Here is a 23,940-nt window from a genome sequence, read left to right as displayed (position 1 = left end):
AATTTAACCAACTAAAGCCCTAACAAAGATATTGCTGGCCCTGTGTTCTTCTGTTGTTTGCCTGAGCAAAATCCATCATTACTCTATATGCATATGGCATGTGTCAACTGTTTTAAAATTAGCCAATTTTCCTAAGCATACAAATGGATTTTTGTCATATCACGTGAACCATATATCACAAAAACAAACCAGTTTTTGTTGTGGCTTTTTTTCTTTCCAAAATACATTAAGTCTTTTTAAGTCACTGCCAAATCCATTTTGCTCACTGCATTTGTGAGATACATTTAAAGAAAACAAGCAGAAAAATAATCAATCAATCAATCAAAAAAAGCTCAAACACTGCCGTCACCTGGAAAGAAATCTAGTTCATTACCAAACCAACCACACCTAGAAGGCTGGATTGCTTCACCCTGCTTTTAAATAATAAATAAATACAGCATTTGCATGCTGCCCTGCACTGAGAGTTTGAGACAGGGCAAAAATTAAAACAAAAACAAAAAAACACTAAGTTTAATAAAAAGAACTGTCATTTATGGAGAACTCTATATATCAGACTTGATGAGTGCTAATTCTGCATTATTTCATTTCATACTCTAACCCTGTGAAGTGAGTTGTACCACATCCATTTCACAGATGTGCACCCTGAAGCTAATGTAGTAAAGTAACTTGGCAAGATCAAATACATGGTACATAGCAGAGCCTGCCAAAGACTTGAACCCAAGTTCACCATGCCTGAGCCTCTTCTCTCAATGACTATGTCGTCACATGTGTGAGCAAAAAAAACCATCGAAACTTCTAAAGACATGGTATTGAGGCACCCGTTTTCTTCTCTTCATTAAGGCTGTACTGGCGCGTTCTGTAAGGGTTGTAGATCAGAGCAGCCCTCTTTGGGAAATTCTGCTTGAGCCTCTGCATGAAGCCTCCAAACATTGCTAAGCTCAGGAGTGATGCAGCGTATATAAAGAATCTAAAGAATCGGCAGCTGTCTGTATGGTTCGTTTTGAAGGGCCTACCATTCCTCTCAAAAAGGAAAAGCACCATGTCTCACTTGGGTTAAAATCTGTGAATTTCTCTTTTGAAATGCTCCAGTGTTAATTGGGAGGGCAGCACATTAAATCATTATTAGTCATTAATACCTTAACACAAATTAGTTGATCAGGTTACTGAGAGGTGTGAAGGGCCCTGGGGGAAGGATATTATCTTGATGGAGGTGGTGGGGAGTTGCCAAGGAGGGCAGTTGCCAAGGAGGGCAGTCTCTGGATTGCTGCAGGGTCTGAGTGAGGCGCCGGCGGGTAGCTAAGGGAGGATGGGAGGGGTGGAGCAGGGAGGGAGGGAGGGAGGGACGGGACCAGGGCTAATCAGTTTAGTTCCAGACAGGATTGCTTCTGCAAATGTAACTGTCCCTCCCCACTCCTTTTCCGCACACGCGCACACACACACGGGTCCCCTGCTGTCCCTTTCGAGCTTGCGGGAGTGTACTTACAGGTAAGGGTTTTAGGAAAGGTACCGGTCACTCCTCGGCAACCTCCGGGGCAAGAATCTCGCCTGCGCCTCCGCTGCCAGGGGCTTGTAACACAGCTTTTCGCCTCTAGGGGTCTCTAGCGCCCCGAGGCTTCCGGAGGAGGCTGCCCTTGCTCCGCCGTCCCTCGCTGCTCAAATCCCAAAGGTCGGAGATTTCAGAAAGAAGAGGCGCGTGCAGGGCGCCTCCCAAGACCCCGCCACCCGCCGGCACACCAGTCAGCCACCTGCCCCTGCTCCTGCCTAACGACGTATTGATGATAAATGGCTGAACACCGAGTGAGGGGGAAGCAGACGTTAGCTGCCCCCACAGTCCTCCCTGAGTGCTTAGGTATTTCTATGTCTCAAGGGGATTTCAAGGGCTTCCCTCTGCATCCCCACCTCACACTCTTCCAGTAAACCCAGTCCCCGGAGCTGCCAGACTACAGCCCAGCAGGAGTCTCCGCGCTTTCAGCCCGGCAGCCTCGTGGTGGGGATGGGGCATGAAGCCGAGTGAGCGACAGGGCAGGCCCCAGTCACCAGCTCCCGGCTGCAGCTGGGCCTGATGCTCTGCCCTCCCTGGGCTGGGGCTCCCCGCGAGGGAGGACCGCTGCCTTCGTTCTGGGAGACCTGGGTGCCCTAATGAAAACAGAAGAAAAAGAAAATCACAACTGAGGAGTGCTGGGAAAAAGTACGAAACTTGGAGCGAGGCACCATTCCTCCCAATCCACTGTTGAAGAGGCTGCAGGAGTTGATGGCAGAATTCTGGCTTTCTAATTCATCCTGCAACGCGGGTTTGAATCCCAACGCCACTACTCACCAGGTGTGAGATCTTGGGTAATTGACTTAACCTCTCTGTACCAATTTTATTTTTTCATCTTCAAAACGAGAATAATAGTATCTACTTCATAGAGAGTTGTTAGACTTGAAAGAGATCTTACAGTGCATACTCTCAGCATCCAGTACAGTGCCTGGCACACAGCAGGTGCTTATTCATAGACATTGAACTCCTTGCATTTTCAATTACTGAGAACAAGGGAGAACAACAGTGATTGGTCCTAGTCTCACAGAACTTCGCAGATGTTTCTGGGTTAGTGAAAGTCTTATATTTTAAAATCAGTTTTAATATATCACCTGTGATTTTAAATGAATCACAAGTTTTGCTTTTCAAAGGACTTCTGCAGCGGTTTTCAATGTGTTTTTGAATACCTTTAGGTTCCAAGGAGTTGCCCTGGCGAACACCGGTGGATGAGGAAAGGGAAGAAACAGGTGGCAGAGCTCCAGACCCCCTAGGCCTGCTCCAGCCAGAGAGCTGCCCTTTTATCTGCTTTATATATTGGACTTCTAGGTAAGGGTTTGTTGATTAAAGTCTTCCACTGCTTTTTTGAGAGATGAAAACCACTGTGAATGTGTCCTTGTATAATTCAGGGAAACCTTTTCCTTCAAGCTTAAGGATGCTCAACTCTGCTATTTGTCAATCATTGTCTTTAATCTTTACAGTTTTTGCACAACGTAAGGTGTAATATCCATTTTGCTAGGTGGGGATACTGAGGCTGGTACAGGTCACACATAGCTGAGGTCACACAGTGGGTAAGTGACCATGACCAGATTGATGCCCAGGTTTGTTTCACCCAAAAGTCACCCACCCCATTGACCCTCAGAGCCACCCAGGGTGGAAGGCAGAGGGCATGGTGCAGGGGCAAAAGCCCAGAGTCTGAATGTTGGTTGCTCCTCTATCCTTTGCCTTCCTCAGTTTCCATATGCAAAACAGAAATGACACTTACTTCATAAGGTTGTAATAAAAATTAAATGAGATAATATAAGTAAAAATGAACCTAGTACAATTTTTATCATAAAATAGGCATTGGAAGTATATTAAATATGTATGAACTTGTCCCACCCATTTCATCTGCTCGCCAAATAATTTCTTTAACCTTTTATTATAAGAGATATTCATTCAGAAGGTATAGTTGCATGCTTGTGTATATACGGGGTGTGCGTGTATGTGAATACATATGTATGTATGTATGTATAGATGTGTGTGTGTAGATATAAAATTGTAGAGCAAACCTGCCCTCAGGTCAAGAAACAGAACACTGCCAGCATCTCAGAATCAACCCCTTCCGCACATCCTTCCTTGATCAAATTCCTATTTCTCCCTCCAGTTCAATTCACTTCCCATCTTGTTAAAAAATAATTGTCTTTTCCCCTTTTACTCATGCCTCTGGGTTGTCCCCAGACCTTTTGCTCTGCCTCTGTCTGTCACTTTGCTAAGGTTCTGAGTGACACGTTGTTCACAGGAGAGAAGTGAAATAAAGTGGTTCAGCAAAACAGGTGTATGTGTGTGAGAAAGTGTGTGTGTACCATGCTTCCCACCCTTGTAGGATGCCCCATACTGGACACCTTCTGAGATATGTCTTAACCCAAAAGAACAGGAGGGACAAGTAGATTTATAGGGGATAGATTTGGGAACATTTGGGCTATTTGCTGTACCCCAAGACCATCCAGGCTTGAGTGTGGTACCTCCAGCAGTGAGAGGTAAACATCACAGCAGCTAGTGTCTTGGTTACATAGAAGAAACAATTTTTCTCCTCTTTAGATTCCCAGATCCAACTCTAGAATTTCTCCTTTTCTCAATTGACAAATTACACCTCAATTTGAATGTTACTTTCTCTAAGAGACTTTCCCTGACCAATGCCTCAGTCACTCTCTCTGACAATACTCTATTTTATCTTCTTCATTATCAGCACTTGAAATTATTTATTTGTTTATATTGTTATTTTCCTGGATACCATAGTAATAAAGAATGTGGACTCGGGGTCTAAAGTTGATTAGAATGCCAGCTCCCCTAGTTACTAGCTGTGTGGCCTTGGGCAAGTTACTTAACCTCTCTGGGCTTTCAACTCATCATCTATAAAATAACAAACCTACTTACCTTACAGGATCAAATGAGTTTATTTGTGTAAAACTTTAGTACGGTGTCTGCCTGACACTTAAGTACTATTAAAGTGTTAGCTATTATCGGCAATGTCCATAATAACCATGATTATCATGATTATAATCATATCTTCTGTCTAGAATGGACGCAACTTGAGGGCAGATCTTTTATCTGTGTTGCTGTTTGCTGAATCCTCAATGCCTAGGAATATGACCCAGCACTACACACTCTTAATAATATACTCAATAAATATTTTCAGAGAAGTATGTCTCAGAGTCTCCATCCCAGCCCTGCTGCTTGGTGCAGGAGATGGCCATATCAACAAGTCAGAATGGTGTGGTGAGTACAGAGCAAAAACAGAATTTGAACAAGATGTGTAGGAGTCTAGAGGGGGAGGCAATTAATTCTGTCCCAGAGTCTCAGAGAAGACTTCACAGAGGGATACTATTTACAGAGTCTTGAAGCTCAGTAACCCTTCAAGAAGCAGAGAATAGGACAGGGGAAGATTCTGCATGAAAACAATTCAAGACCTCTAAGGTTCCAGAGTGCTGAGGGAGTTGCCTGGCGTTTGAAGTGGCTGCTGTGAGAAGCAGGATGTAGGAAAGATGCACAGAGAGGTTATTGGACCAGCTCATGAAGGAGCTCCTGTTTGTTATGCTAAGCAACTTGTTATTCTGACAGTAGTGGGGAGTCGCTGGAGAATTACAGTAAGAGGAAAAGCATGGTCAAATTTACCATTTTGAAAGATCCTCCTGGCTGCAGGGAAGAGACTGGACTGGCTAGCCTTCAAGGGAAGAGATACAGAGATCAAGTCCTGGGAAGATGCTGGAGAGAAGGATGAGAGCCTGGCATCAGAGAGTGGCAGGAGGGGTGAGGAGGAGAGGATGGCTTTGAGAAATCATTATGCGGTCGACCCTGTCAAGCCTAGAGGATTCATTGCATGTAGGGGCAGTGTGAGAGAAAGCAGAGCCCAGGACAATTTACATTTCTTCATTATCCCTCTGGAAGTCAGGTGGATTTTGGTACCTTTAACCAAAGCAGGAATTTGGGGAAAGGAATAGTTTGGGATGTGAACTGGTGCATACTGAGTTTAGTTTTGAATTTTAATCTTGGTAATGTCAAAGTGAAGGCCTTTAGTAAGAAAGAGTGTTAACATTTGTTGAGTATCTACAATGTACCTGAAACTATGTTTGGCACCTTACCTATTTTATCTTACTTAACATTTAGAATAACCCATTGAGAGATCTAGCATTATTATTTTTTACTTTTATAGATGATAAAACTGAAAATAAAAGAGGTAATAATCCCTCTTTTATGTGGTTAACATGTACGAACAGTAAGTAGAGTAGTTTCATTAAGCAAGATTGAATGAAGTAAATAGAGAAGGATTAGAAAATACAGTAACAAAGGTAATTTGGGGCAGGTTATGAAAAACCTTGAATGAGAATCAAGTGAGAGAAAGCTTGTGAAAACCTTTTGTGAACTATAGAATGATAAGCAAATATGAGTTCAAGTTGTGGCCAAACTTATTGCAGTGAATGACAATAATGACAATGAATGAGTTATAATATTCAAATCTGTAATTTTTTAAAATTCAATTATTGTGTCTTCTTTCCATTCTTCTTCTTGGTCCACAAATTTTGTTCTTGTTGTTGTTTTGTTTTGTTTAGAAAGAGTCTTGCTCTGTTGCTCAGGCAGGAGTGCAGTGGCGCAATCTCAGCTCACTGCAACCTCTACCTCCTGAGTTCAAGTAATTCTCCTGCCTCAGTCTCCCAAGCGGCGCTGGAATTACAGACTTGCACCACCACACCCAGCTAATTATTTCACAAAATAATCTTTAATACATGGCCGTGCCTTTCTTTCTCCCTACCACACTATCAACATATCTGATATGAAAACAAAAAGCTCTCACAAGGAATGATCATAACGTGGTAGAGATGAGAAGAAAGGAGGGAATTTGAAAGACAGACATACCCAGCTGATCCCACTATTGTGTCCTCACACTTTGGAGTAAGACCCTAAAGATTAGTTACTTGGTTATTTCTACTGTCATTCAAAAACTCGAAAATATTAAGATAAAATTACCAAGCCACCCACCGGTTCATTCTTTGTATGTGAGCTGAGAGCTGCAATGCTTCCCAAAGGCTTTGGGTGGGCTTAATTACAGTTAACAAGGTCCCTCTTCAAATAAATATAGGTTGGTCTATGCTATTTGTGCCCTTCTTGACTTGAAATTTTAGAAATACATGCCTTAAGGCTCGCTCTGGGCTGCTCCTGACCCCTCCCTCCATGTTCTTTCTCTTTTTAATGTCTCTAACTCCTCCTATTTCATGCCTCTGCGCCTTTTCCCCATTAACCTGTCACTACTTTGCAAGGCCTTTGCTAACACTATCCAATAATAATAATAATAATAATGCCAGCCACTTACATAATTTTAACTTTTCTAGTAGCCACATTAAAAAGTAAAAAAGAAATGGGTAAAACTAATGTTAATATATTTGATTTAACTCAATATATTCAGAATATTATCTTTTTAACATGTAATGAAGATTAAAAATATTGATGAGATATTTTACATTGCTTTTCTTTTCAAATCAAGTATTCCAAACCCAATGCCTATTTTATATTTACAGCATACATTTCAAGTGCTCAAGACCCACATGTTGCCAATATGCTATCATATTGGCAAGTGCCTAGAGCTTAGTCCTGTAAGGTACCAAATTGTCTTCTCCCTTTGCCCAATCCAGAATTCCAGAAATGTTTGCATTTCATGTGAGCCTCAGTAAGAGGAATAATGGGACTGGCTGTTGATGATTCCATGCTGTGTTAATGCTACTCAACTTTACTTCTCTCTCCATGACAGAGTGACAATTTAAAGAGGGGCTGACCTGCATCCTAATTGGTCAGACAAGATTGGTTTACCGTAGCCCCCAGTTTGAAGCATAATTCAGCTGTCTGTCTCTTCCTTTCTAGATAGAAGAGACTTTAATTCACAACTCTTAACCACATGCCCTTGGGCCCGGATCTCTACTCAGCCCCCAAATATAGCAGTGGATGCTTCTGAATAGTAAAGAGAAAAGGCATCATGCCCACAGTCCAGCTGCACAGTCATTTAACACAGGAAACAAGGGTGACAGCAAGGTTCAGGGAAGGATTTTCAAGGGAAAGTAATGTCCTTTGAGACCTGTTCCCTGAATAAACTCCTAGGGCTAAGCAACCAAACAGACTGGGTTCTTGGGAGTTTTACTTTTGACCTGGGAGCAATTATGGAGTGACTTTAGGTAATCCTTTCCACTTTCATGCTCAGTGGGAACTTCTTCTATATTGGAATGGGGCCACCCAAGCCATCGGTGACCTGCAGCCTGAAAAACGTCCCAAACCTTGTGAAGACCAATGACCAGCGTGATTGTGTTACCAGTCCTCTCGCAGGCCCTGTGCTTTGCCTTGACCTTTCCTCTGGGAGAGATGCCCACTGTGGGAGCAAATGTGTGTGGCTGGCTGGTCACAGCTCTCTCCTGGTGGGCCCTTCCTTGGCATTGCCCAGGCTGGCAAGCTGCCTCTCCCCGTCCTGCCCAGCTGAGCAAGCACAGTACCCTGTGGTACAGCTTCAGGCAACACTGCATCCCACCCCTCCCTGCTTTTCCATGGTCTCCTCCTTAGTGACTGCTACAGCGTATGTTTTATTAAAAGGGAGAGAGAAGGGGAGACAAGAGGTTATGTGCATGGGCATGCTCAAGAATCTTAAGATTGAAAATCTCCTCTCAGTGCTAAATGCCTAAGGGGTTTGGCATTTTGCCAGCTCTAAGAAAACCCCAGGAGGAACATTTAGGTGGAGAAATAGGAAATGGAGGAAAATCAAGGCTCTCTCTTAGGAGATTCTGATTCTAAAATATGAGAATTTTGTGTGTGTGTTCTCTTAAAATTTGCTTGCTTGTCCACAATATCCTCATTCAGATTTTTTGATATGATATTGATAAGCTCTCTGAGGTTGAGCAATACTTTTCCCACAATATATAGATTAGACTTGAGGATGGGTGGAAGGCCAGCCAATTTTCAACGTCTAATTAGATGCCCAGCATTCCAGAGCACCCTGCCTAGGTTCTAGGGCAACTTCCTGTAGACCAATATATGTTTAAAATAATTTAACCATCACGCCTGTAATCCCAGCACTTTGGGAGTCCAAGGTGGGCAGATCATGAGGTCAGGAGATCGAGATCATCCTGGCTAACACGGTGAAACCCCGTCTCTGCTAAAAATACAAAAAATCAGCTGGGCATGGTGGTGGGTGCCTGTAGTCCCGGCCACTCGGGAGGCTGAGGCAGGAGAATGGCGTGAAGCTGAGAGGCGGAGCTTGCAGTGAGCCGAGATCGCGCCACTGCACTCCAGCCTGGGTGACAGAACGAGACTCCATCTCAAATAATAATAATAATAATAATAATAATAATAATAATAATTTAACCAGGTGTATAGTATTTCCAGAATGCAAGAAAAGAGGTGGCCCAAGGAATCAAGCAAGCCTCGAAGTTTCCAACCTTCCCAACAGTGCTGCAGTTATTATTTCTGTCAGTTAGAACCCTTTCCCTCATTCTTTCTATCCGAACAAATCCCACCCCATCCTTCATGGCTCAACTCAAATTCTCCTTCCTTTGAATACTGATAGTTCTCCCTATCTGTACATATCAATCACAGATGAACTAGTTCGGCCTTGTGAATTCTCTGGTACTGAATTGCTGTTTAGAACCTACGTTGTCATTTCCCTTTTGTCAGATGTGAGCCTAGTTTCCTAACTAGACTGCAAGATCACTGAAGGCAAGGGCAAAGGCCTATAAGACTTTTATTCTTCACGGCTTTTAAGTTAGTCCCAGAGGAGAAACCCTGTGTCATTGTAAATCTCCATCCTTATAAAGTACAGAACAACTAATTCAGATTATAATTACTAAAATCAAACTATTCCTTAGAAGAAGCCCATGGAGTCTGGGGTTGGTTCAAGAGTGATGAGACTCGGATCCCATTCCATAGTGTCCCTTAAGTGCTGCGTGACCCTGCATAAAGCAGTTCCTCTTTCTGAGGTTCTCTGCCCTCTCTTTTCCAAGAAGGGGGTTGAAATCATTTTAGCTTTACTTCTTAGGGTAATCAAAGATAAATGAGACAATAAGCTGTGCGAGGATTAATTAAATGAGCTCTGTAAAGTGCTCTCAGCCCTTCGGAAGAGGATGCCATCATAAAATGTATACAAGGTCTTATTATTTAAGAGAAAGAGTCGAATCGCCAAAAATACACTGCGCAGTGGGGAAAACAAAACACTAACCAGGAAACCTCAACTAAGCATCCCAGTCAGCAGAAAGTGCCCACGCAGATGTCTCAAGTCCCTCCAGATTACCTCTTGTTTGTGAGTTGGGGAGGGATTTCAGAGCAGTGCCTCAAAGGAGTGTATCATTTTTCTGCGATACTCCCCAGTGGCTAGCCTGTGTCTTGGGAAAGGGGATCAGGAGAAGGTGATGACGCAGGGTTGTTCTTTGCCCTTTGGCCTTGCTCAGTAAACAACCTGTCAGGAGGCCAGAAAGGAGCACCTAGAAGATAATTTTGAGGGCCAAAAAGAGAAGATGCTCCCCATCTTCGAGACCAGCCCCATGGTGACAGAGCAGGAACCTTCCTCCTTCCCCAGCCCTTTTTTCCTCACCTCCTTTCTTGTGCCCACACTGCAGCACACATCACTCCATTCTAGGAGACAAAGCCAGCTCCATTTTTGGTGAAGAGGGGAAGTAAGAGTCAAGAATGCTTTGTCTTCTCCATGGCTGCAGCCCAGCTGTCAAACACTTTGGAGCCAGCTGACCTCCAGAAGGGGAGACTATGGTGTGACATTTGCTTCCTTTCTCTCAAACATTTCACAATATACATGCTCTGTGCCTTTTCAAATCATATCCTTCTCAAAAAAGCAAGGCATGCATCTTTTCCTAGAGTAGGCAGCAGCTCTGATATTGATAAGACAGGATCATTGTAGCAGCATTTCTTGGTCATGCCCTCAGTGCTGCAAAACAACTTATTCTGGGTGAAGGAGGACTCCAGGGGGTCATGCCTTAAACAAATAACATACACACAACTGTGTGAGTCAGGAGGGAAAGCACACAAACTCCAGCATCACTTTGCTGTTGTCTGATGTCATCAGACTGCCCCCCAGGGGATTTGGTAAAATACTTTAGTTGCTTGGTCAATACTGGCATTGCATGTATTTTAGCTAGCATGGTCAGAGAGAGTCACTTCAACATGCACATGTCTGGAGAAGGACAGAGGCAGAAATACTTGACTTACACTCTACCTTTTATCCCTCTGATTGGTCTATGCTGACATAACACTGTCCCTGCTGAATAAGGCCCAGATTACCCAACTATAAGCTTGGACTTTTATAATTGTTATCCTTCTAACAAAACATTTGTTTCTGCTCCTAGCACCCTGCTCCCAGGGCTGCAAAGAGCACACACACAGTTCTTTACAGAGGGGTCTGTTCAATCACGTTACAGTACATTCGCTTGAATATTAGTTAATATTTGGCTTAGGTCTATATACCCTGGATAAATATGTACCATGCAGAGGGACTGCTTGGCGAGGAGAAAAGTCCTCTGGGCTGGAAAAACAGCTCACAAGTTCATGTTCCTACTAGGCAGGAACACTCCAGGCATCCGTGGTTTGGGCAGGGTGCTGCACATGCTTGGTTCTTCTGTGGGCAGCCTGCTTCCTGCATACAGCTGTGAGCACAAGCACACATACACACACACCACAGGCAGCATTCGACAGTGTACCCAGATGATCACAGAAACAGAGAGAGAGATCTGCTAGATGATACCAGCACATCCCACCTTTCAGCACATCAGTGTTCTTCCCTAGTGTCTCCAGTGCTCTGCCAGGCTCAACTCAATCAATGGGGCTTCTGCCACCACTCTGGGGAGACTATTTGCAACCTACAGGGTTCACTGTTTGGAATTTTATTTTCCTGACTGCATGCGCATGGGAAACATGCCATAGGGCTCTATGAGCACGATTATATAGATATCGTGCATTATAACCTCCGCTCTTTGGGGTCCTTCCCAAACATAATGAACCTCTCAGCGTCAGCTGGGCAGGCAAAAGTCCTCGTCATCTTCTGCAATTATGCAGCCCTATTGCATTTTCTGAAGCTAATAGGAGTTGCACTAACTTTGAGGACTTAAACCAGGCAAAAGCAATATAGGTCAGGCAGGGTGCCCAAACCCTGTGACAGCCATGCAACACCAGGAGGCAATACCAGAGCGATCTCTCGCTCAACCCCAAAGTCCATTGCTCAGCTCCACAAGACAGCAACTAAGAGAGGTGTCATCATTCCCTCTGCCTGCAACTGCCAGGCACTAGGGCAAGAGGGTTGTATGAGAGCCAAATGGTCCCTTTACCAATGGACACACCGAAAAGGACAATGAAAAAGGGGAGAAAAATCACCGAAACCCTGCACTGTTACCTTGAATCCTTGCAAGAGCCCTCCTTGCTGTATCAGCTGCTCCCCAAACCTTCAACGACAGGGAGGAGACTCCTAAAAGATTCCAGGTTTTTGTGCAACATCTCCAGTGGCAGCTTTCCAAAGTTTTTACTTCATGATTTCTTGTGGCTCTTTCTCATTTGGGGAAACGCGAATGCCTCCCCCTCAGCGTGTGAGAGGGAGCGGATGTCTCTTTTCAAATTCTCTTGCTCCCCGCTTTACTGTCGGTGCCGCCGCCGCTGCCACCGCCGCCAACGTTAGACCACTTGCCTGCTGCCTTCCCGCTGAGCAGCCAGGATCCCGGTCTCCCAGAGCATCTTTGAAGTGGGGCTTGGGCACTGGACCGGGGCGCACGCGGAGTGGGAGAGGTAAGGAAAGTGCAAGACCCAACTGGGGGAGTCCCCCTGTCCCTCCGCCGAGGAGAAACCCAAGATTTTGCCTTCTTTCCAACTCTAAAGAGACTCACCCACCAGCTCTCTCACCCGAAATCACAGACTTGCACATGGGCAGAGACAGGTCTTCCGGTTTCACCGCTCCCTTGGCTGCCTGCAGACCTGCCTCTGACCTCGGAGCGCACGGCAGGTGCACATCCCTGGGCAAGTCCTAACGAGATCCTCCGAGCTCAGCGTAGGCGCTGCCAGCGCAGCGGCGAGCAGCTTGCGAGGCAGGCGGATTGCATCTCAGAGCTGCAGCCCGGCGCGTCCCCGCTCCGACTCCACGCTCTGTACCTAAGCAGTATAACCTGCAGACTCAGACACCAGATGAGTGTCTTAAGATAACAATGCTGCCCTGCCTGCCTCTCTCTTTCTTTCTTATGCACGTAGGTTGGCAGCCAATGGGACACAGCGCCACACTCCCCACAGGTGCCCATTGGCTGGGCGGCTTGGCAGGGGGCGGGCTCTGAGCTTCACCGCTGTCTCCTTTGGTGAGCTGGCAGGCTGGGGTACCAGCTCTGTTAACCCTCCCAGTGTTGCAGTGGGGACTTTTTGGTGTGGATAAGGAAGCCTTGGGTGCATTCACGGGTAGGGTGTTCGACACTCTAAGAAGGCTGGGGAACAAGAAGTAGCTGGGGAGCTAATTACATTTTCTTCTAATCTTCCTGAGTTACAATAATCATTTGTCCCAGTCCATTTTGTTGGCTTGCTTAACTAGAACTCCCAGAGATTGGGACCCATCTGAGCCATTTCCCATCTAATTTGAGGTTTTATTTGGTTGTTTTGTGCATTTTTTAGCCTCTTGGATTACTTAATTAGAAATGAGCCCCCAAGTGAGAAATAGTACACACAGACACACACACAGACACACACACACAGACACACACACACACACGAGATCCAAGGGGAGAGAGAGGTAAAAGAGAGCAAGAACCCAGTAAGATGGCTAGAGAGTGAAAGAGATTTAGAGGCCAGGACAGCTAAATCAGGAAACATTCTGTCCCCACACCAGGACTGTAAGGACAAAGGCAAAGAGGAGAACTTCAGGTTTCTGGGGAGAGATTAAGTTTTAAAAATGTCCTTCCAAAAAAGGGAATTGTTTTGCCTGTGGTGTTTTCCCTCTGTGTCTTCTTTCACTTCTGTGTGTGTCAGGAAGAGGGACTGTGCATCTCCGTTTAGTTTTTAAAGGAAGACTAGAGAAATCAGAACAGGACCAGCCTTGTTTCTGTGAAGCAGGTGCTGTTACTGGGCTTGTGAATTGAGAGAGAGGGAGGGAGGAAAAAAGAGAGGGAGGTGGAGGGAAAAGGGAGGAAATGAGAAGGGAAGAAAATATTAACTTTACATTGAAGTGTGAAGTATATATTTTTGATGTCCTCATGAGGGTACAAAACTGAAATATGTCCCACTAACTAGTGTACTAAACTAGATTTTGGCAAGAGCATGGGAAAGAGAGTAATAGTTGAAGAGAAATCCAATTCAAGGGAAGAGCTGGGGACTGGAGCTGTGGAAGGAACTTGGGAGATCCATGCTATGTCGTGTGGTGGGGGAAGTATGAAGAAGATAAATATATAGTCAGAAAGGGAGAGGAGTCTTTCAATTTAGTTTCCTTAAATGGAAAGCAACATCAGAGATTATTTTGTAAAGAACTAGAAAAAAAGTATGCAGAGATTTAATGAATGTTTAAGAAGTACACATGGAGATTAGCTAAATTGCATCAAGTAGCTGTAAGTTCTGAATGAATAAAGAAAATTTAGAAATTTTAGAAATTTAGAAATTTTCTTTATTCATCCCCTCAGACTCACACATCTATCACTTTCACCTATGTTTTCTTCTCTGTATCTTATACAACTTTGAACTTCCTTCTGCATACTGCAAGTATCTGTTTGCCTAAGCTACAAAACATGCCAGAGAATGGTGGTCCCACAGGGTCCTAAGCTCTCTGTATAGAATAAAGTATCCAAGTGAGCCACTGAAAACCTAAATATATTGCTACCCAACTGCTGAGTTACTTACTTTTGTGATGTCTAGAGACAGAGACCCACTGAACTTGTCCCAAGTGATAACACACTGAAATGTTAAAATAACACAAGGGAGTGGGTAAATGGAGAGAGGGGTTGAACATTGCTAATTTCAATGGAAAGAAAGTTAAAATTTCCAAAATCTGTAAAAGAGAGAGGAAAGAGGTGAAGGCAGATAAGAAGACAACTTGAAAAAGAAAACTTGCTTGTGCTTTCTTCTCCTGTAAAGTCTGAAGCCATGTAAAAAATTTTAAAGAGGCAGAATATGCATTAAGAATAGCCACAGGTATATAGTTTGATGAATCTTTGCCTATATATGCATCAATGTAACCATTACTCACTTTATTTCCAGCACCCCAGGAAGCATGTTCCTGAACTTTCTCAGTCAAAACCCTCCAGTCCCCAGAGATAACTATATTCTGACTTCCATAACCAAAGACTAATGTTACTTGTTCTTGAACTTTGTAAATATAGGATCTTGGAGTATACACTCTTGTATCTTGATTCTTTCACTCATCATTATGTCTCTGAGATTTAGTCATGTAGTTGCATGTTTTATTGCTGTGCCCCATTCTATTACATGACTACATGACATTTATTCATTCTGCTCCTGATGGATATTTGGGTTTTTTTTTTTTTTTTTGCTATTTTAAGTAAACTTGTTATAAATGTTTTTGTGCTTGTCTTTTGGTGGATGTATGTAATCATTTCCTCTGGGAAGACGCCAAGGAATATAAATTACTTAATTTGCTTTGACTACTATGCTGGAGAAAATCACCTGAAGATGACTCTGAAGCCTATTATCTTGGCAAAATAACTGAATAAGGTGATAGTGGGAAAGACTATCGCTACTGAGTACCAACTAAATGCCTAAAATGTGTCACATTCTTTATATACATAATCTCATTTCCTCCTCACAACCACCCCCAAAACTATGTATTATTCCTGTTTTGCAGATAAGAATATTGAATTTCAGACCCTGTATTAGGAAATAGCTGTCGCTTTCCTGAGTGTATGTATATGTGTAGATATGTAGATGTTGGGGGAGATGTAAATAAATGCCTAGGGAATGGAGCTAGAGGAAGGGAAGTGATGGAAGTTCTCACTGCATAGGTGCAGCAGGAGATTGGCTTGGAGAGATGGGACAATCTGAAGAATAAAGAGTGTTGCATTTCAGGTGGACAGAATGTTATGGGAGGAGTGAAAATAGGAAAGACTTTAATTTGGTGGAGAGATTGTGTGTGTGTGTGCGCGTGCGCTCACGCGTGCGTGTGGTGGGAGGATAGAGATATTGTGCAGTGAGCAATCTATCTAGACAAACAATGTGAGATTTACAAGATTTTTAAATTTCTAAACCACGAGGTTTGAGTTTTATCGTGTAGAAAAAAGAAAAACTAGAATGACATAATGAAAGTGAGATTTCATGCAGATCAACCTGGTAGTTGTGTACAGAATATGTTGCTAGGAGGGAAAGGAATCAAAATCTATTTTAATAGTCGAGAAAAGAGGCCATTGGCACTTAAATACACGAAGGTGTACCTCAGGAGAAAAGTGAAGATTGGAGATAACAGAGCTTGCTTTTTATAGTGTTTTAAAGAACAGAAATTTTCTGAGAATGAATAAATGCCATGTAGTCATGTAATGCACTAGTACACAGCAGTAAAACATTGAACTACATGGATAAATCTCACAGACATAATGATGAGTGAAAATACTAAGACACAAGAGAGCATATACTCTAAGATTCTGTATTTATAAAATTCAAGAGCAAGTAACATTACTCTTTGGTGATGGAAGTCAGAAACATTTTCTGTGACCTGCAGGGGTGAGCGGAGATGATTGGCCCCATTTGTTGATGGGGAACTAAAGACAAGAATGGTCCAAGTTTATCTCCAAATAGGAATATTATGAAGTTAAGTCTTTAATCCAATTCTATAATTTCACTGTATCATTATGCCTCTACACAAAGGTGATGATCGAGATGCATAACATTTTCCCCCATCTCATTCAAATGTGAAACATCATGCACTAGAGATGGCCTGGTTTCTATGCACTTCAAACTTTATCCACATCTCTAGGTATTTAATTCCCTAAGAAAAGGCCATGTGACATTATTTCCATTTTTACAGGAATCAAGTACCCTGGAATAATATATTCCCTTTAAGAAAATTCTACAGTTTCTTTTGTTTGGTTCTTATTTACAGAGAGAGAGAAGGTCTAGAAAGACTTGAGATACCAACTACCAACTATTCCCAACTCAATGTACATTTTAAGAAGACTAGATATTGACTTATTAGAAAATCAACCCTAAGTGATTCACTTGGGCTTTCTAACGTGACTCAAGACTCTTCAGAGAATTAGGAAGAAAGATTTCAAAGTGACGGTAGATTATATGCTACTCAAAAGCAGTAGGAGTATTCTTCTGGCTGTGCTAAGCCTAATGCTTATGATATGGTAGGTACAGAAACATTTGCTGAATTAATTACTGTGGTCCATAAAGCCCAGTGATTTATCCATGGGTGTACCCTAGTGTACCATAACTATATAGTGGAAAGAGCAGTGGGCAAAGAAATCTTGTTTGTGGTCTTAGCTCCACAGAAGATAGATCACTATTTCATGGGCCTCAATTTCCTTATCTGTTAAATGAGAGATTGGATGAACACATGATCAAGTACTTACAGGCCATTTCTCACATTCTAGTATCAAGGGTGTTTTCCTGGCATCCACTATAATTATCCAATGGCAAATAACCTTGCATAAATAAGTTTAATAATAGATTGTTTTATGCTAGGGAGAACAGAATGAAAGAGATATTCTGTTTTTTTCTGACTCAGTTTCTCTTAGGGGAGCAATGACGATGAGGATGAGTTTTCAAAAGGTCGTTAGCTGGTACATATTTTTTACAGTAGTTTACAGTAGTTTGCAATGCTGCATGGTAAGATGCCTTGGGGTTAATTCCCAAGTAAGTTAGGTATAAAAACTTAACTAATAAAGTATCTTTGTTCTTCTTTCCTTTGCATATGTGGTAAATGATCTTTCACTACTTTAACATTACCTTAAATATGGCTTATTTTCTCTATTCAATTAGTTAAACCTTGTAAAATATATGGCAAAAGCGTTTTTATCCTTTAAAGAACATATTTTCACATATGCCAACAAACTGACACCAGGTAGAATGAAAATGTAATTGTTTCTTAAGCAGAGGTCCTCTTTTAGACCAGTAGTGAATTATATTTCTAGAGTGAGAACTACAAATAACACAGTCTTCATAGCACCTGGTATTGAAGTTAGCATTGACCCAATAACATCGGAGGGACACGCTTTGGAAATAAGTTATTGGTTATCATGTGAGAGAAAGTTCAGTTAAATGTCAGATTTCAGAATAGACAATGTCACTTTTCTACCACTGTTTATTGCATATTGTCATCATTTTTAAAACCCAGATCTTCTATGGGTTTTGGTGCTGGTGGTGGTAGTGTTATTCTTCAGAATACTTACGCAGGGTGCTGAATATCTGCCCTGTTGTACCCTTGACTGGACTGGGATTGACTTAGCTCATATCCAAGGATATTCTTTTATTACTTTTCCATCTGTTAAGAATGCTTAGGAACTTTGGTTTTTCTCACAATTTCCTTCTAGCTTTGTCCTATTTACTAGATTCTCTAAAATTAAAAATTCAAGATTTATTTGAGCTAACTCTGCTTTTTTTCCTATCATCTATAGTATTCCCCAAATCATCTTTTTATTGGTTACTACAGATAACATTTGTGATAGAAATGAAAGGAAGCAGAGAGAAGTTACAAGTAAAAGTTTTGATCTCCTGCTTAACTGTGCACCTTGCTCTGTTGTGCATATCTATCCATCCATCTAACCCAGTATAACAAATATTTTCTTTAAATATTTTGCAAAGGTAGTGCTAAGTAAAAATATGCACATGTGCATTCCCAGCTGCCGTTCATCTTATGTACAAATCCAACTAGTGGGGCGGGGAGAGGGCGGAAAGCAAGCCTCGGACAAGCTATAATACATCCACAAAACCATTGGGGGAATTTTCATCTACCCCTACCGCCCCGCTTTGCAGAAGCGCCCGTTAAGGTGTGTGCCTGTGTGTGCCTTCCTCAAGCCTTCTGGATAATGATGCTAGAGGGAAGATTTTACATTGCAAAGACCAATGTATTAAAAATGCCGTGCAGGTAGTTCATAGCCAAGAGCCTTGCTCGTGTTGGAGGATGCCACGGAGGAGAGAGGCAGGAGCACCGGCAGCCAGCTGGGGGCTGACCTGATTCCCTAGAATCCTCAGCTCCCTTCCTCTTTCCTCTCGACGTCCTTCCTTCCCTTTTTCTCCTCTTTCCCCTCCCCCGCTTTCTCTTCTCCAGATAAGCAGCTCCGGGAAACAAAGAATCCGGGGCTCTCCAGACATCAGAGCTTAAACCCATCACTCTGCAAGCGGCATCTCATTCCGGGGTCCAGGGCTCTCCCGGCTCTCCATCCCCTCCCTAACCTCCCCCGCCTCCCGCGCTCGCTCCCTCGCTCCCTCCCCGCTCGCTTCCTCCCCCACCATCGCAGCGCTAGGAGGAAGGCGGCCGGGGCTCAAGATGGCTTTAGCCGGGCTCTGCGCCCTGCTCGCCTGCTGCTGGGGGCCAGCAGCTGTGCTGGCCACGGCCGCCGGCGACGTGGATCCATCCAAGGAGCTGGAGTGCAAGCTCAAAAGCATCACGGTGTCGGCGCTGCCCTTCCTGCGCGAGAACGACCTGAGCATCATGCACAGCCCCTCGGCCTCGGAGCCCAAGCTCCTCTTCTCGGTGCGCAACGACTTCCCGGGAGAAATGGTCGTAGTGGACGACCTGGAGAACACGGAGCTGCCCTACTTCGTGCTGGGTGAGTCCCGGGGGAGGTCGAGGCGGCCGGAGGCGCTGGACCGGCACCCCCACCCCCCACTCCAGCTCTCTCTACACACCCACTCGCCGACGACCTCCCCTCCCCCACTCGTACCTCCCGGATCCGCCCCACTCCCGGACCATTCTCCACACCCACTTGCATACTAGCGCCTCTGCACCTGACTTCTCCCCAAATCCGACCTGGATGCTGAGCCTCCTCTCAGCTGCCCTGCCCCAAAGAAACAGGTTGCAGGAGTCTCTCTGAAACCTCTCCCAGCCTTGACCTCCCAGCTTTGATTCGGAAGCACATCCACACAGCACTTTTTGTTTGCTACCAGCTCAACTCCCATAATCCCTTTTCCCCACTCCCTAGCCACATGCTCAGCTCTTTGCTTCACACACCCTGGGCACCCACACCCACTCACAGCACTTCCTGGGGGCTTTAGAAACAGGTATCCTGTCATCACCTTGCCAGCTATGTGCAGGCCAGATTCTAGTCTTCATTCATGGAGAGCCCTTTATCTATCACCAGGCTACTGACACCCTCCCTGCCAAACACTCAAGTTTCTTATTCCCCAACTGTTCATTCTGGGAAGTCCTCCAGAATTAGATGCTTAGAAGTCACAACCCCCTAATTCAACCACATCCATACATCCATGTCACATCACAGTTGGTTAAAGATATAATACAACTGTAGTCTGTTAATATTGGTCTCTTCTTTGTTCCCAGGGCCACCTTAGATAGACATAGGCATTCCTGCATACAGAATGACCTTTCTAGGCAAGGGGCGATTCCTTCCTTTGTTTGTTTACATCTCTCTCTTTTTGGTTCCCCCACTGTAATTTTCTTAGGTCACCTTCAAGTAGTGGAACTCCTGTCACTTCAGGTACTGGAACCCACACATTACTTTAAATCATCCCTGTTTTCCACTACTAAGCTGCAAAGATATTGTGGTCCTGCTCTAGTATCTTGCAAAGCACCACAAGTTCATGTCACTTAGCCAAATTCTCCTCACTTTCCCAGGTACAGATGGAGCTCTCACCCTGCTGTGCATGCCTACCATGCAATCCATTTCTTTAGTGATGTTGCCAATTATTCTTATTTTGCCCAGGAGAAATTCAAAGAAAACCACACTTCAGTCTCTAGATCCAAGAAGAGAAAAAAAGAAAATGTCCAGGAGGCTGTTCCATCTACTTAATACCCTACCAACTAGAGTTCCATTTGCAGGAACATGGTTTCCTGATGGCCACATGTAGGCTGGAGCCACGTGTGGAATTCTAACACATCCCCTTGCTCTTCCATCACAGGAGATGTCTTCACAATGAAAACATTAGAAAGTGAGTGAATAAACCCCTACTCCCCAACCCCTATGGAAAAGCAATTTCAAAAATTGCCTGGCCCTTTGAAAAGTTGCTTTACAGTTCCTGGAGTGCAGCTCAGTTGAACCCATTAAACCCAACCTACACTCTTGACAGGATTATTTATTTTTGCATTCAAAAATAGCAATAACATAATAAAAACTGGGGATTAGCTGGAAATGGGACAATTGTGGATATGCTGCTCATCAAAATGTACAATTATTGGGTTATTTAGAGGATGGAAAGTTCACGTTGAAATCATGCTGATGTGCAAAGTACAGTCTGTTCATCATAGTATATAAAAGTGAGTAGAGGGAATTATGTGCTTCTAAGGAGGCTGTTTTGCACTCTGCTTGTAGTGTTTACTGTGCATGAAAAGGTACATGCATGGTGCTTAAAAAAAGGGAGGGCTAGCAGGTATTCAACATTTCATTTCTTTTTTACAGAATCCCAAATCCAGGGCCTAATGCTGTGATGTGCCTACTAGGAACCAATGTGCACAGTGAAAGCCCAGATGTTGTAAGAATGGGTTTTCTGCACCTCTGTGCAAAGCTGCCCACTGCAGTGTCCTGTTGGGGTTGCTATGGTAACCTGCTGCAACTTGGCATTTACACACAGGCACACAGACACACTCTCTAACTTCAGGGCCAGATGCACTATTTAAATACCTCGATTGTCTCCCACCCTCCCAGTCAGTGGGGTATGCTCAGAACCAGAGACGGGCTGATACCTATTCTTTCTGGTTCATTATGCTCAAAGGAAGAAGGAATGAATTTCAGTTTGGGTGGGTGGTTAAACAGATCGGGGCAGAAAGGAAGAGGAGTCCAAATTTATGGAGGATAGACTCAAAGGTAGTTTTGAATTTAACTTTTGTGGTCTTGATCATGCAGCTCTTGGCCAATGGTGAGGGCTGTAGTGAAGCTGGTTTTCGGATTTCCCTACTCCTATCTTTGGAACCTTGTTTACTTAATCCATCTCCTGGAAGAATCTGAATCAGTCAATTCTGGAAATTTATTGAGCTGTACTTGCTCAGCACTCAGAGGCATTACTAGGAAACAGAAGTTAAAAAAATGTCTCTTGCTCTCAAGTAGTCTCTAGTCACTGGAAACACAAAGATACCTATAAGAGCTGTACCTACCTAATTGTGTGGTATGGCTGTTGAGGGGTATAGGGATGCTGTGGAGGGATCTGCTTGCATGACAAGAGCAGATTCCATGGTAATCATGGACCGGAAGCTTTGACTAAAATCAGACCTGTCACTTCTTTGAGTGAAAGAAAAAGACAAACAATAAGAAAAACAAGCTTTGGCTTCCCTTTGCCTCTAGGATCAAGTCCTGTAACTTCACTGAGGCTAACTAGGGTCTTCTCATTCTGATTGCAGCCAGCTTCTCCAGCCCTTTATTCCTCCAAGCCTGCCATGGCCTTCTGGACTCTTTCAAGACTTTGCACATGTAGCTACTCTGCCTAGAAGGCTCTTTGCCTTTTCTCTATTAGGTGGTATCCATTCTTCCTTCTAAACAATGCACGTGTCATCTCTCTATGAAGCCTGTATCCCACTTCTGTGCTCTTTGCATGGATTAAAACAGAAAAACACCCACAAATGTGCAAAATTAAAGGTATATTAGGTTTGGCTTGGACTAGGAAAGGTGAAGACTTTTAAGGTCATGGAGAAAAGATGAGCAAAGGCATTTGGTGGTGGGAGTGAATATGGAAATGGCGTGCATATGGCATAGTGTGGGGATCAGTCTGCCTGGACAGAGCCTTGTGGCATAACAGTACTGGGGACTGGGCTTGGCTCTGTAGAGTGGCACATGGCTTTCCACTTCAAAACTAGGCAGGGAGGGCTGACTTGACATAGAAAGCATTAAAGTCTGGCTCCCAGAGGCTATCTCAGCCATCAGCCTTGGCAGTTTTGCTTGTGGTGTAATTCTGAGTAGAGAAGAGGAGTCAATATCTCCTTTTCTTTCAGATAGGGTTTGCAAACTGTGATTCAAGAGCCCAATATGACTTTTAGGTATGTTTTGTTTGACTATACATGGTTTTTAAAATGCTTTGAATATGAATGTTTTTAGTTACGTCTAGATTGCTATACTTCTCACAGATACTGATGGTTCTGTGCCTGATATTCTTCTTCATAGTACTTATCTGGTTAACTCTAAGCCATGTAATCTAAACCTAAACCCCTGCTTTCAGATGTGCGGTGAAAGCCTCAAAAGTGTTGCAAAATAACTGTCATTTCTAATTTAAAATATTTAGGCACATAAGCCTTAGCATCCTCTCAGGAGATTTAAGAGATTTGCCAAATTAGTCAACTAATATTTCATATCTGAACTAAAATTTCATATTTCAGCCTTCAATATAGTAGACATTCCTGCTTTGGAGCATATTTGATTTGGAGATAAGGAGTTAACCTGAAGTGTGACTTCCAGGTTTTCTGTGCTGTGAATAGAATATATTTTTATATCAGCCTCATTACTATTTGAAGGAGAAGCCCTTCTATTTCACCCAACTATTGAGCTTTTGCATGTGTACAACTTAGTGAAGAAAGGTGTTTCTCTTGTGCCTTGGCATTTTGCTTTAGCTGTCATGGCTTTTGATTGAAGAAGGTATTCCTGAAGATAAATCAATCAGCCTGCAGAGAGGTAGTAAGTTCCCACATGCAAGGTGCTGTTTAAAGTGTCTGGAGCAGGCAAGTGTGGCGGTTAAAAGAACAGGCTTTGAAGACAGATTTGCTGTCAACTTCTGGCTTTCTACTTATTCCAGCAGTGGAGAATATAGAAGAATCGGGGAGCTAAATAACTTACTCAGGTCACTTCATGAACAGTTGATGGATCCATCATTCGAACTCAGGTCAATATGATGTTTAAGCCTTTCTCTGAGCTACTATTTTACATGCCTTAAAAGTTTTCAAAATCATTTCTTCTTCATGGTTGAATAAAATGAGCCCTGAAAATAGTTAAAATAGGGAAAGCACACTCACCTAGTTTGTACAGAGGAGTCTTTTATGGTCTTTATGCAAATACATCTTGAATATCCTTGCCCATTGAGTGATTTCTCATACCAGCCTTAATAACTTCATCAAAAAATAGTTAGATAAGTACATATACTTTGCTAAGAAGAGTTTGGAAATTCTTATTTATTTATAGTTTTCAGGTTCAGGTAGCCATATTTCCATGTCCCTATGGTGACATGTATGGGACTCACAATCATGATAAACAAGGTAGGTAGGCTGCATTGGGGATGAAGGTAATATGTTCAGTGCTCTTCTGAGGAGGGCCCTACAGAAATGCAAACTGAGAGTCCCAGAGAGAAGG

The 23,940-nt window shown here is 43.3% G+C and overlaps 2 protein-coding genes and 1 long non-coding RNA gene across 8 annotated transcripts in view; 2 read left to right on the top strand and 1 right to left on the bottom strand.

The window, feature by feature from the left end:
* The window catches only part of LOC105484477 (uncharacterized), a 75,310-nt gene extending 71,857 nt beyond the window's left edge, over positions 1–3,453 (top strand). The window contains exon 4 of the long non-coding RNA XR_011611302.1: positions 2,713–3,453. This is a non-coding gene — a long non-coding RNA (uncharacterized lncRNA). The remainder of the gene's footprint in view (positions 1–2,712) is intronic.
* Positions 1–12,731, bottom strand: part of LOC105484478 (BMP/retinoic acid inducible neural specific 2) — a 112,245-nt gene extending 99,514 nt beyond the window's left edge. Inside the window, exon 1 of one of the 3 annotated variants that reach the window (XM_011746135.3) lies at positions 11,922–12,731. The gene's annotated coding sequence lies outside the window, so the exon portion shown is untranslated. Of the gene's footprint in view, positions 1–1,483; positions 1,629–11,921 lie in introns of those variants that run through there. The other 2 variants (XM_011746134.3, XM_011746136.2) reach the window with 2 other exon arrangements.
* Positions 12,732–18,513: 5,782 nt separating this feature from the next.
* Positions 18,514–23,940, top strand: part of LOC105484476 (astrotactin 1) — a 382,581-nt gene continuing 377,154 nt past the window's right edge. For 2 of the 4 annotated variants that reach the window (XM_071076083.1, XM_071076082.1), the window contains exon 1: positions 18,514–19,269. In XM_071076083.1, the coding sequence (XP_070932184.1) occupies positions 18,987–19,269 (283 nt within the window). In that variant the 5' untranslated portion in view covers positions 18,514–18,986. The remainder of the gene's footprint in view (positions 19,270–23,940) is intronic. The other 2 variants (XM_071076081.1, XM_011746132.2) reach the window with 2 other exon arrangements.

Source organism: Macaca nemestrina, chromosome 1 (genome assembly GCF_043159975.1).
Source record: "Macaca nemestrina isolate mMacNem1 chromosome 1, mMacNem.hap1, whole genome shotgun sequence".
Lineage (NCBI taxonomy): Eukaryota > Metazoa > Chordata > Mammalia > Primates > Cercopithecidae > Macaca > Macaca nemestrina.
Note: the sequence above shows the minus strand (reverse complement) of the source record. Positions and strands in the feature narration are given on the sequence as shown.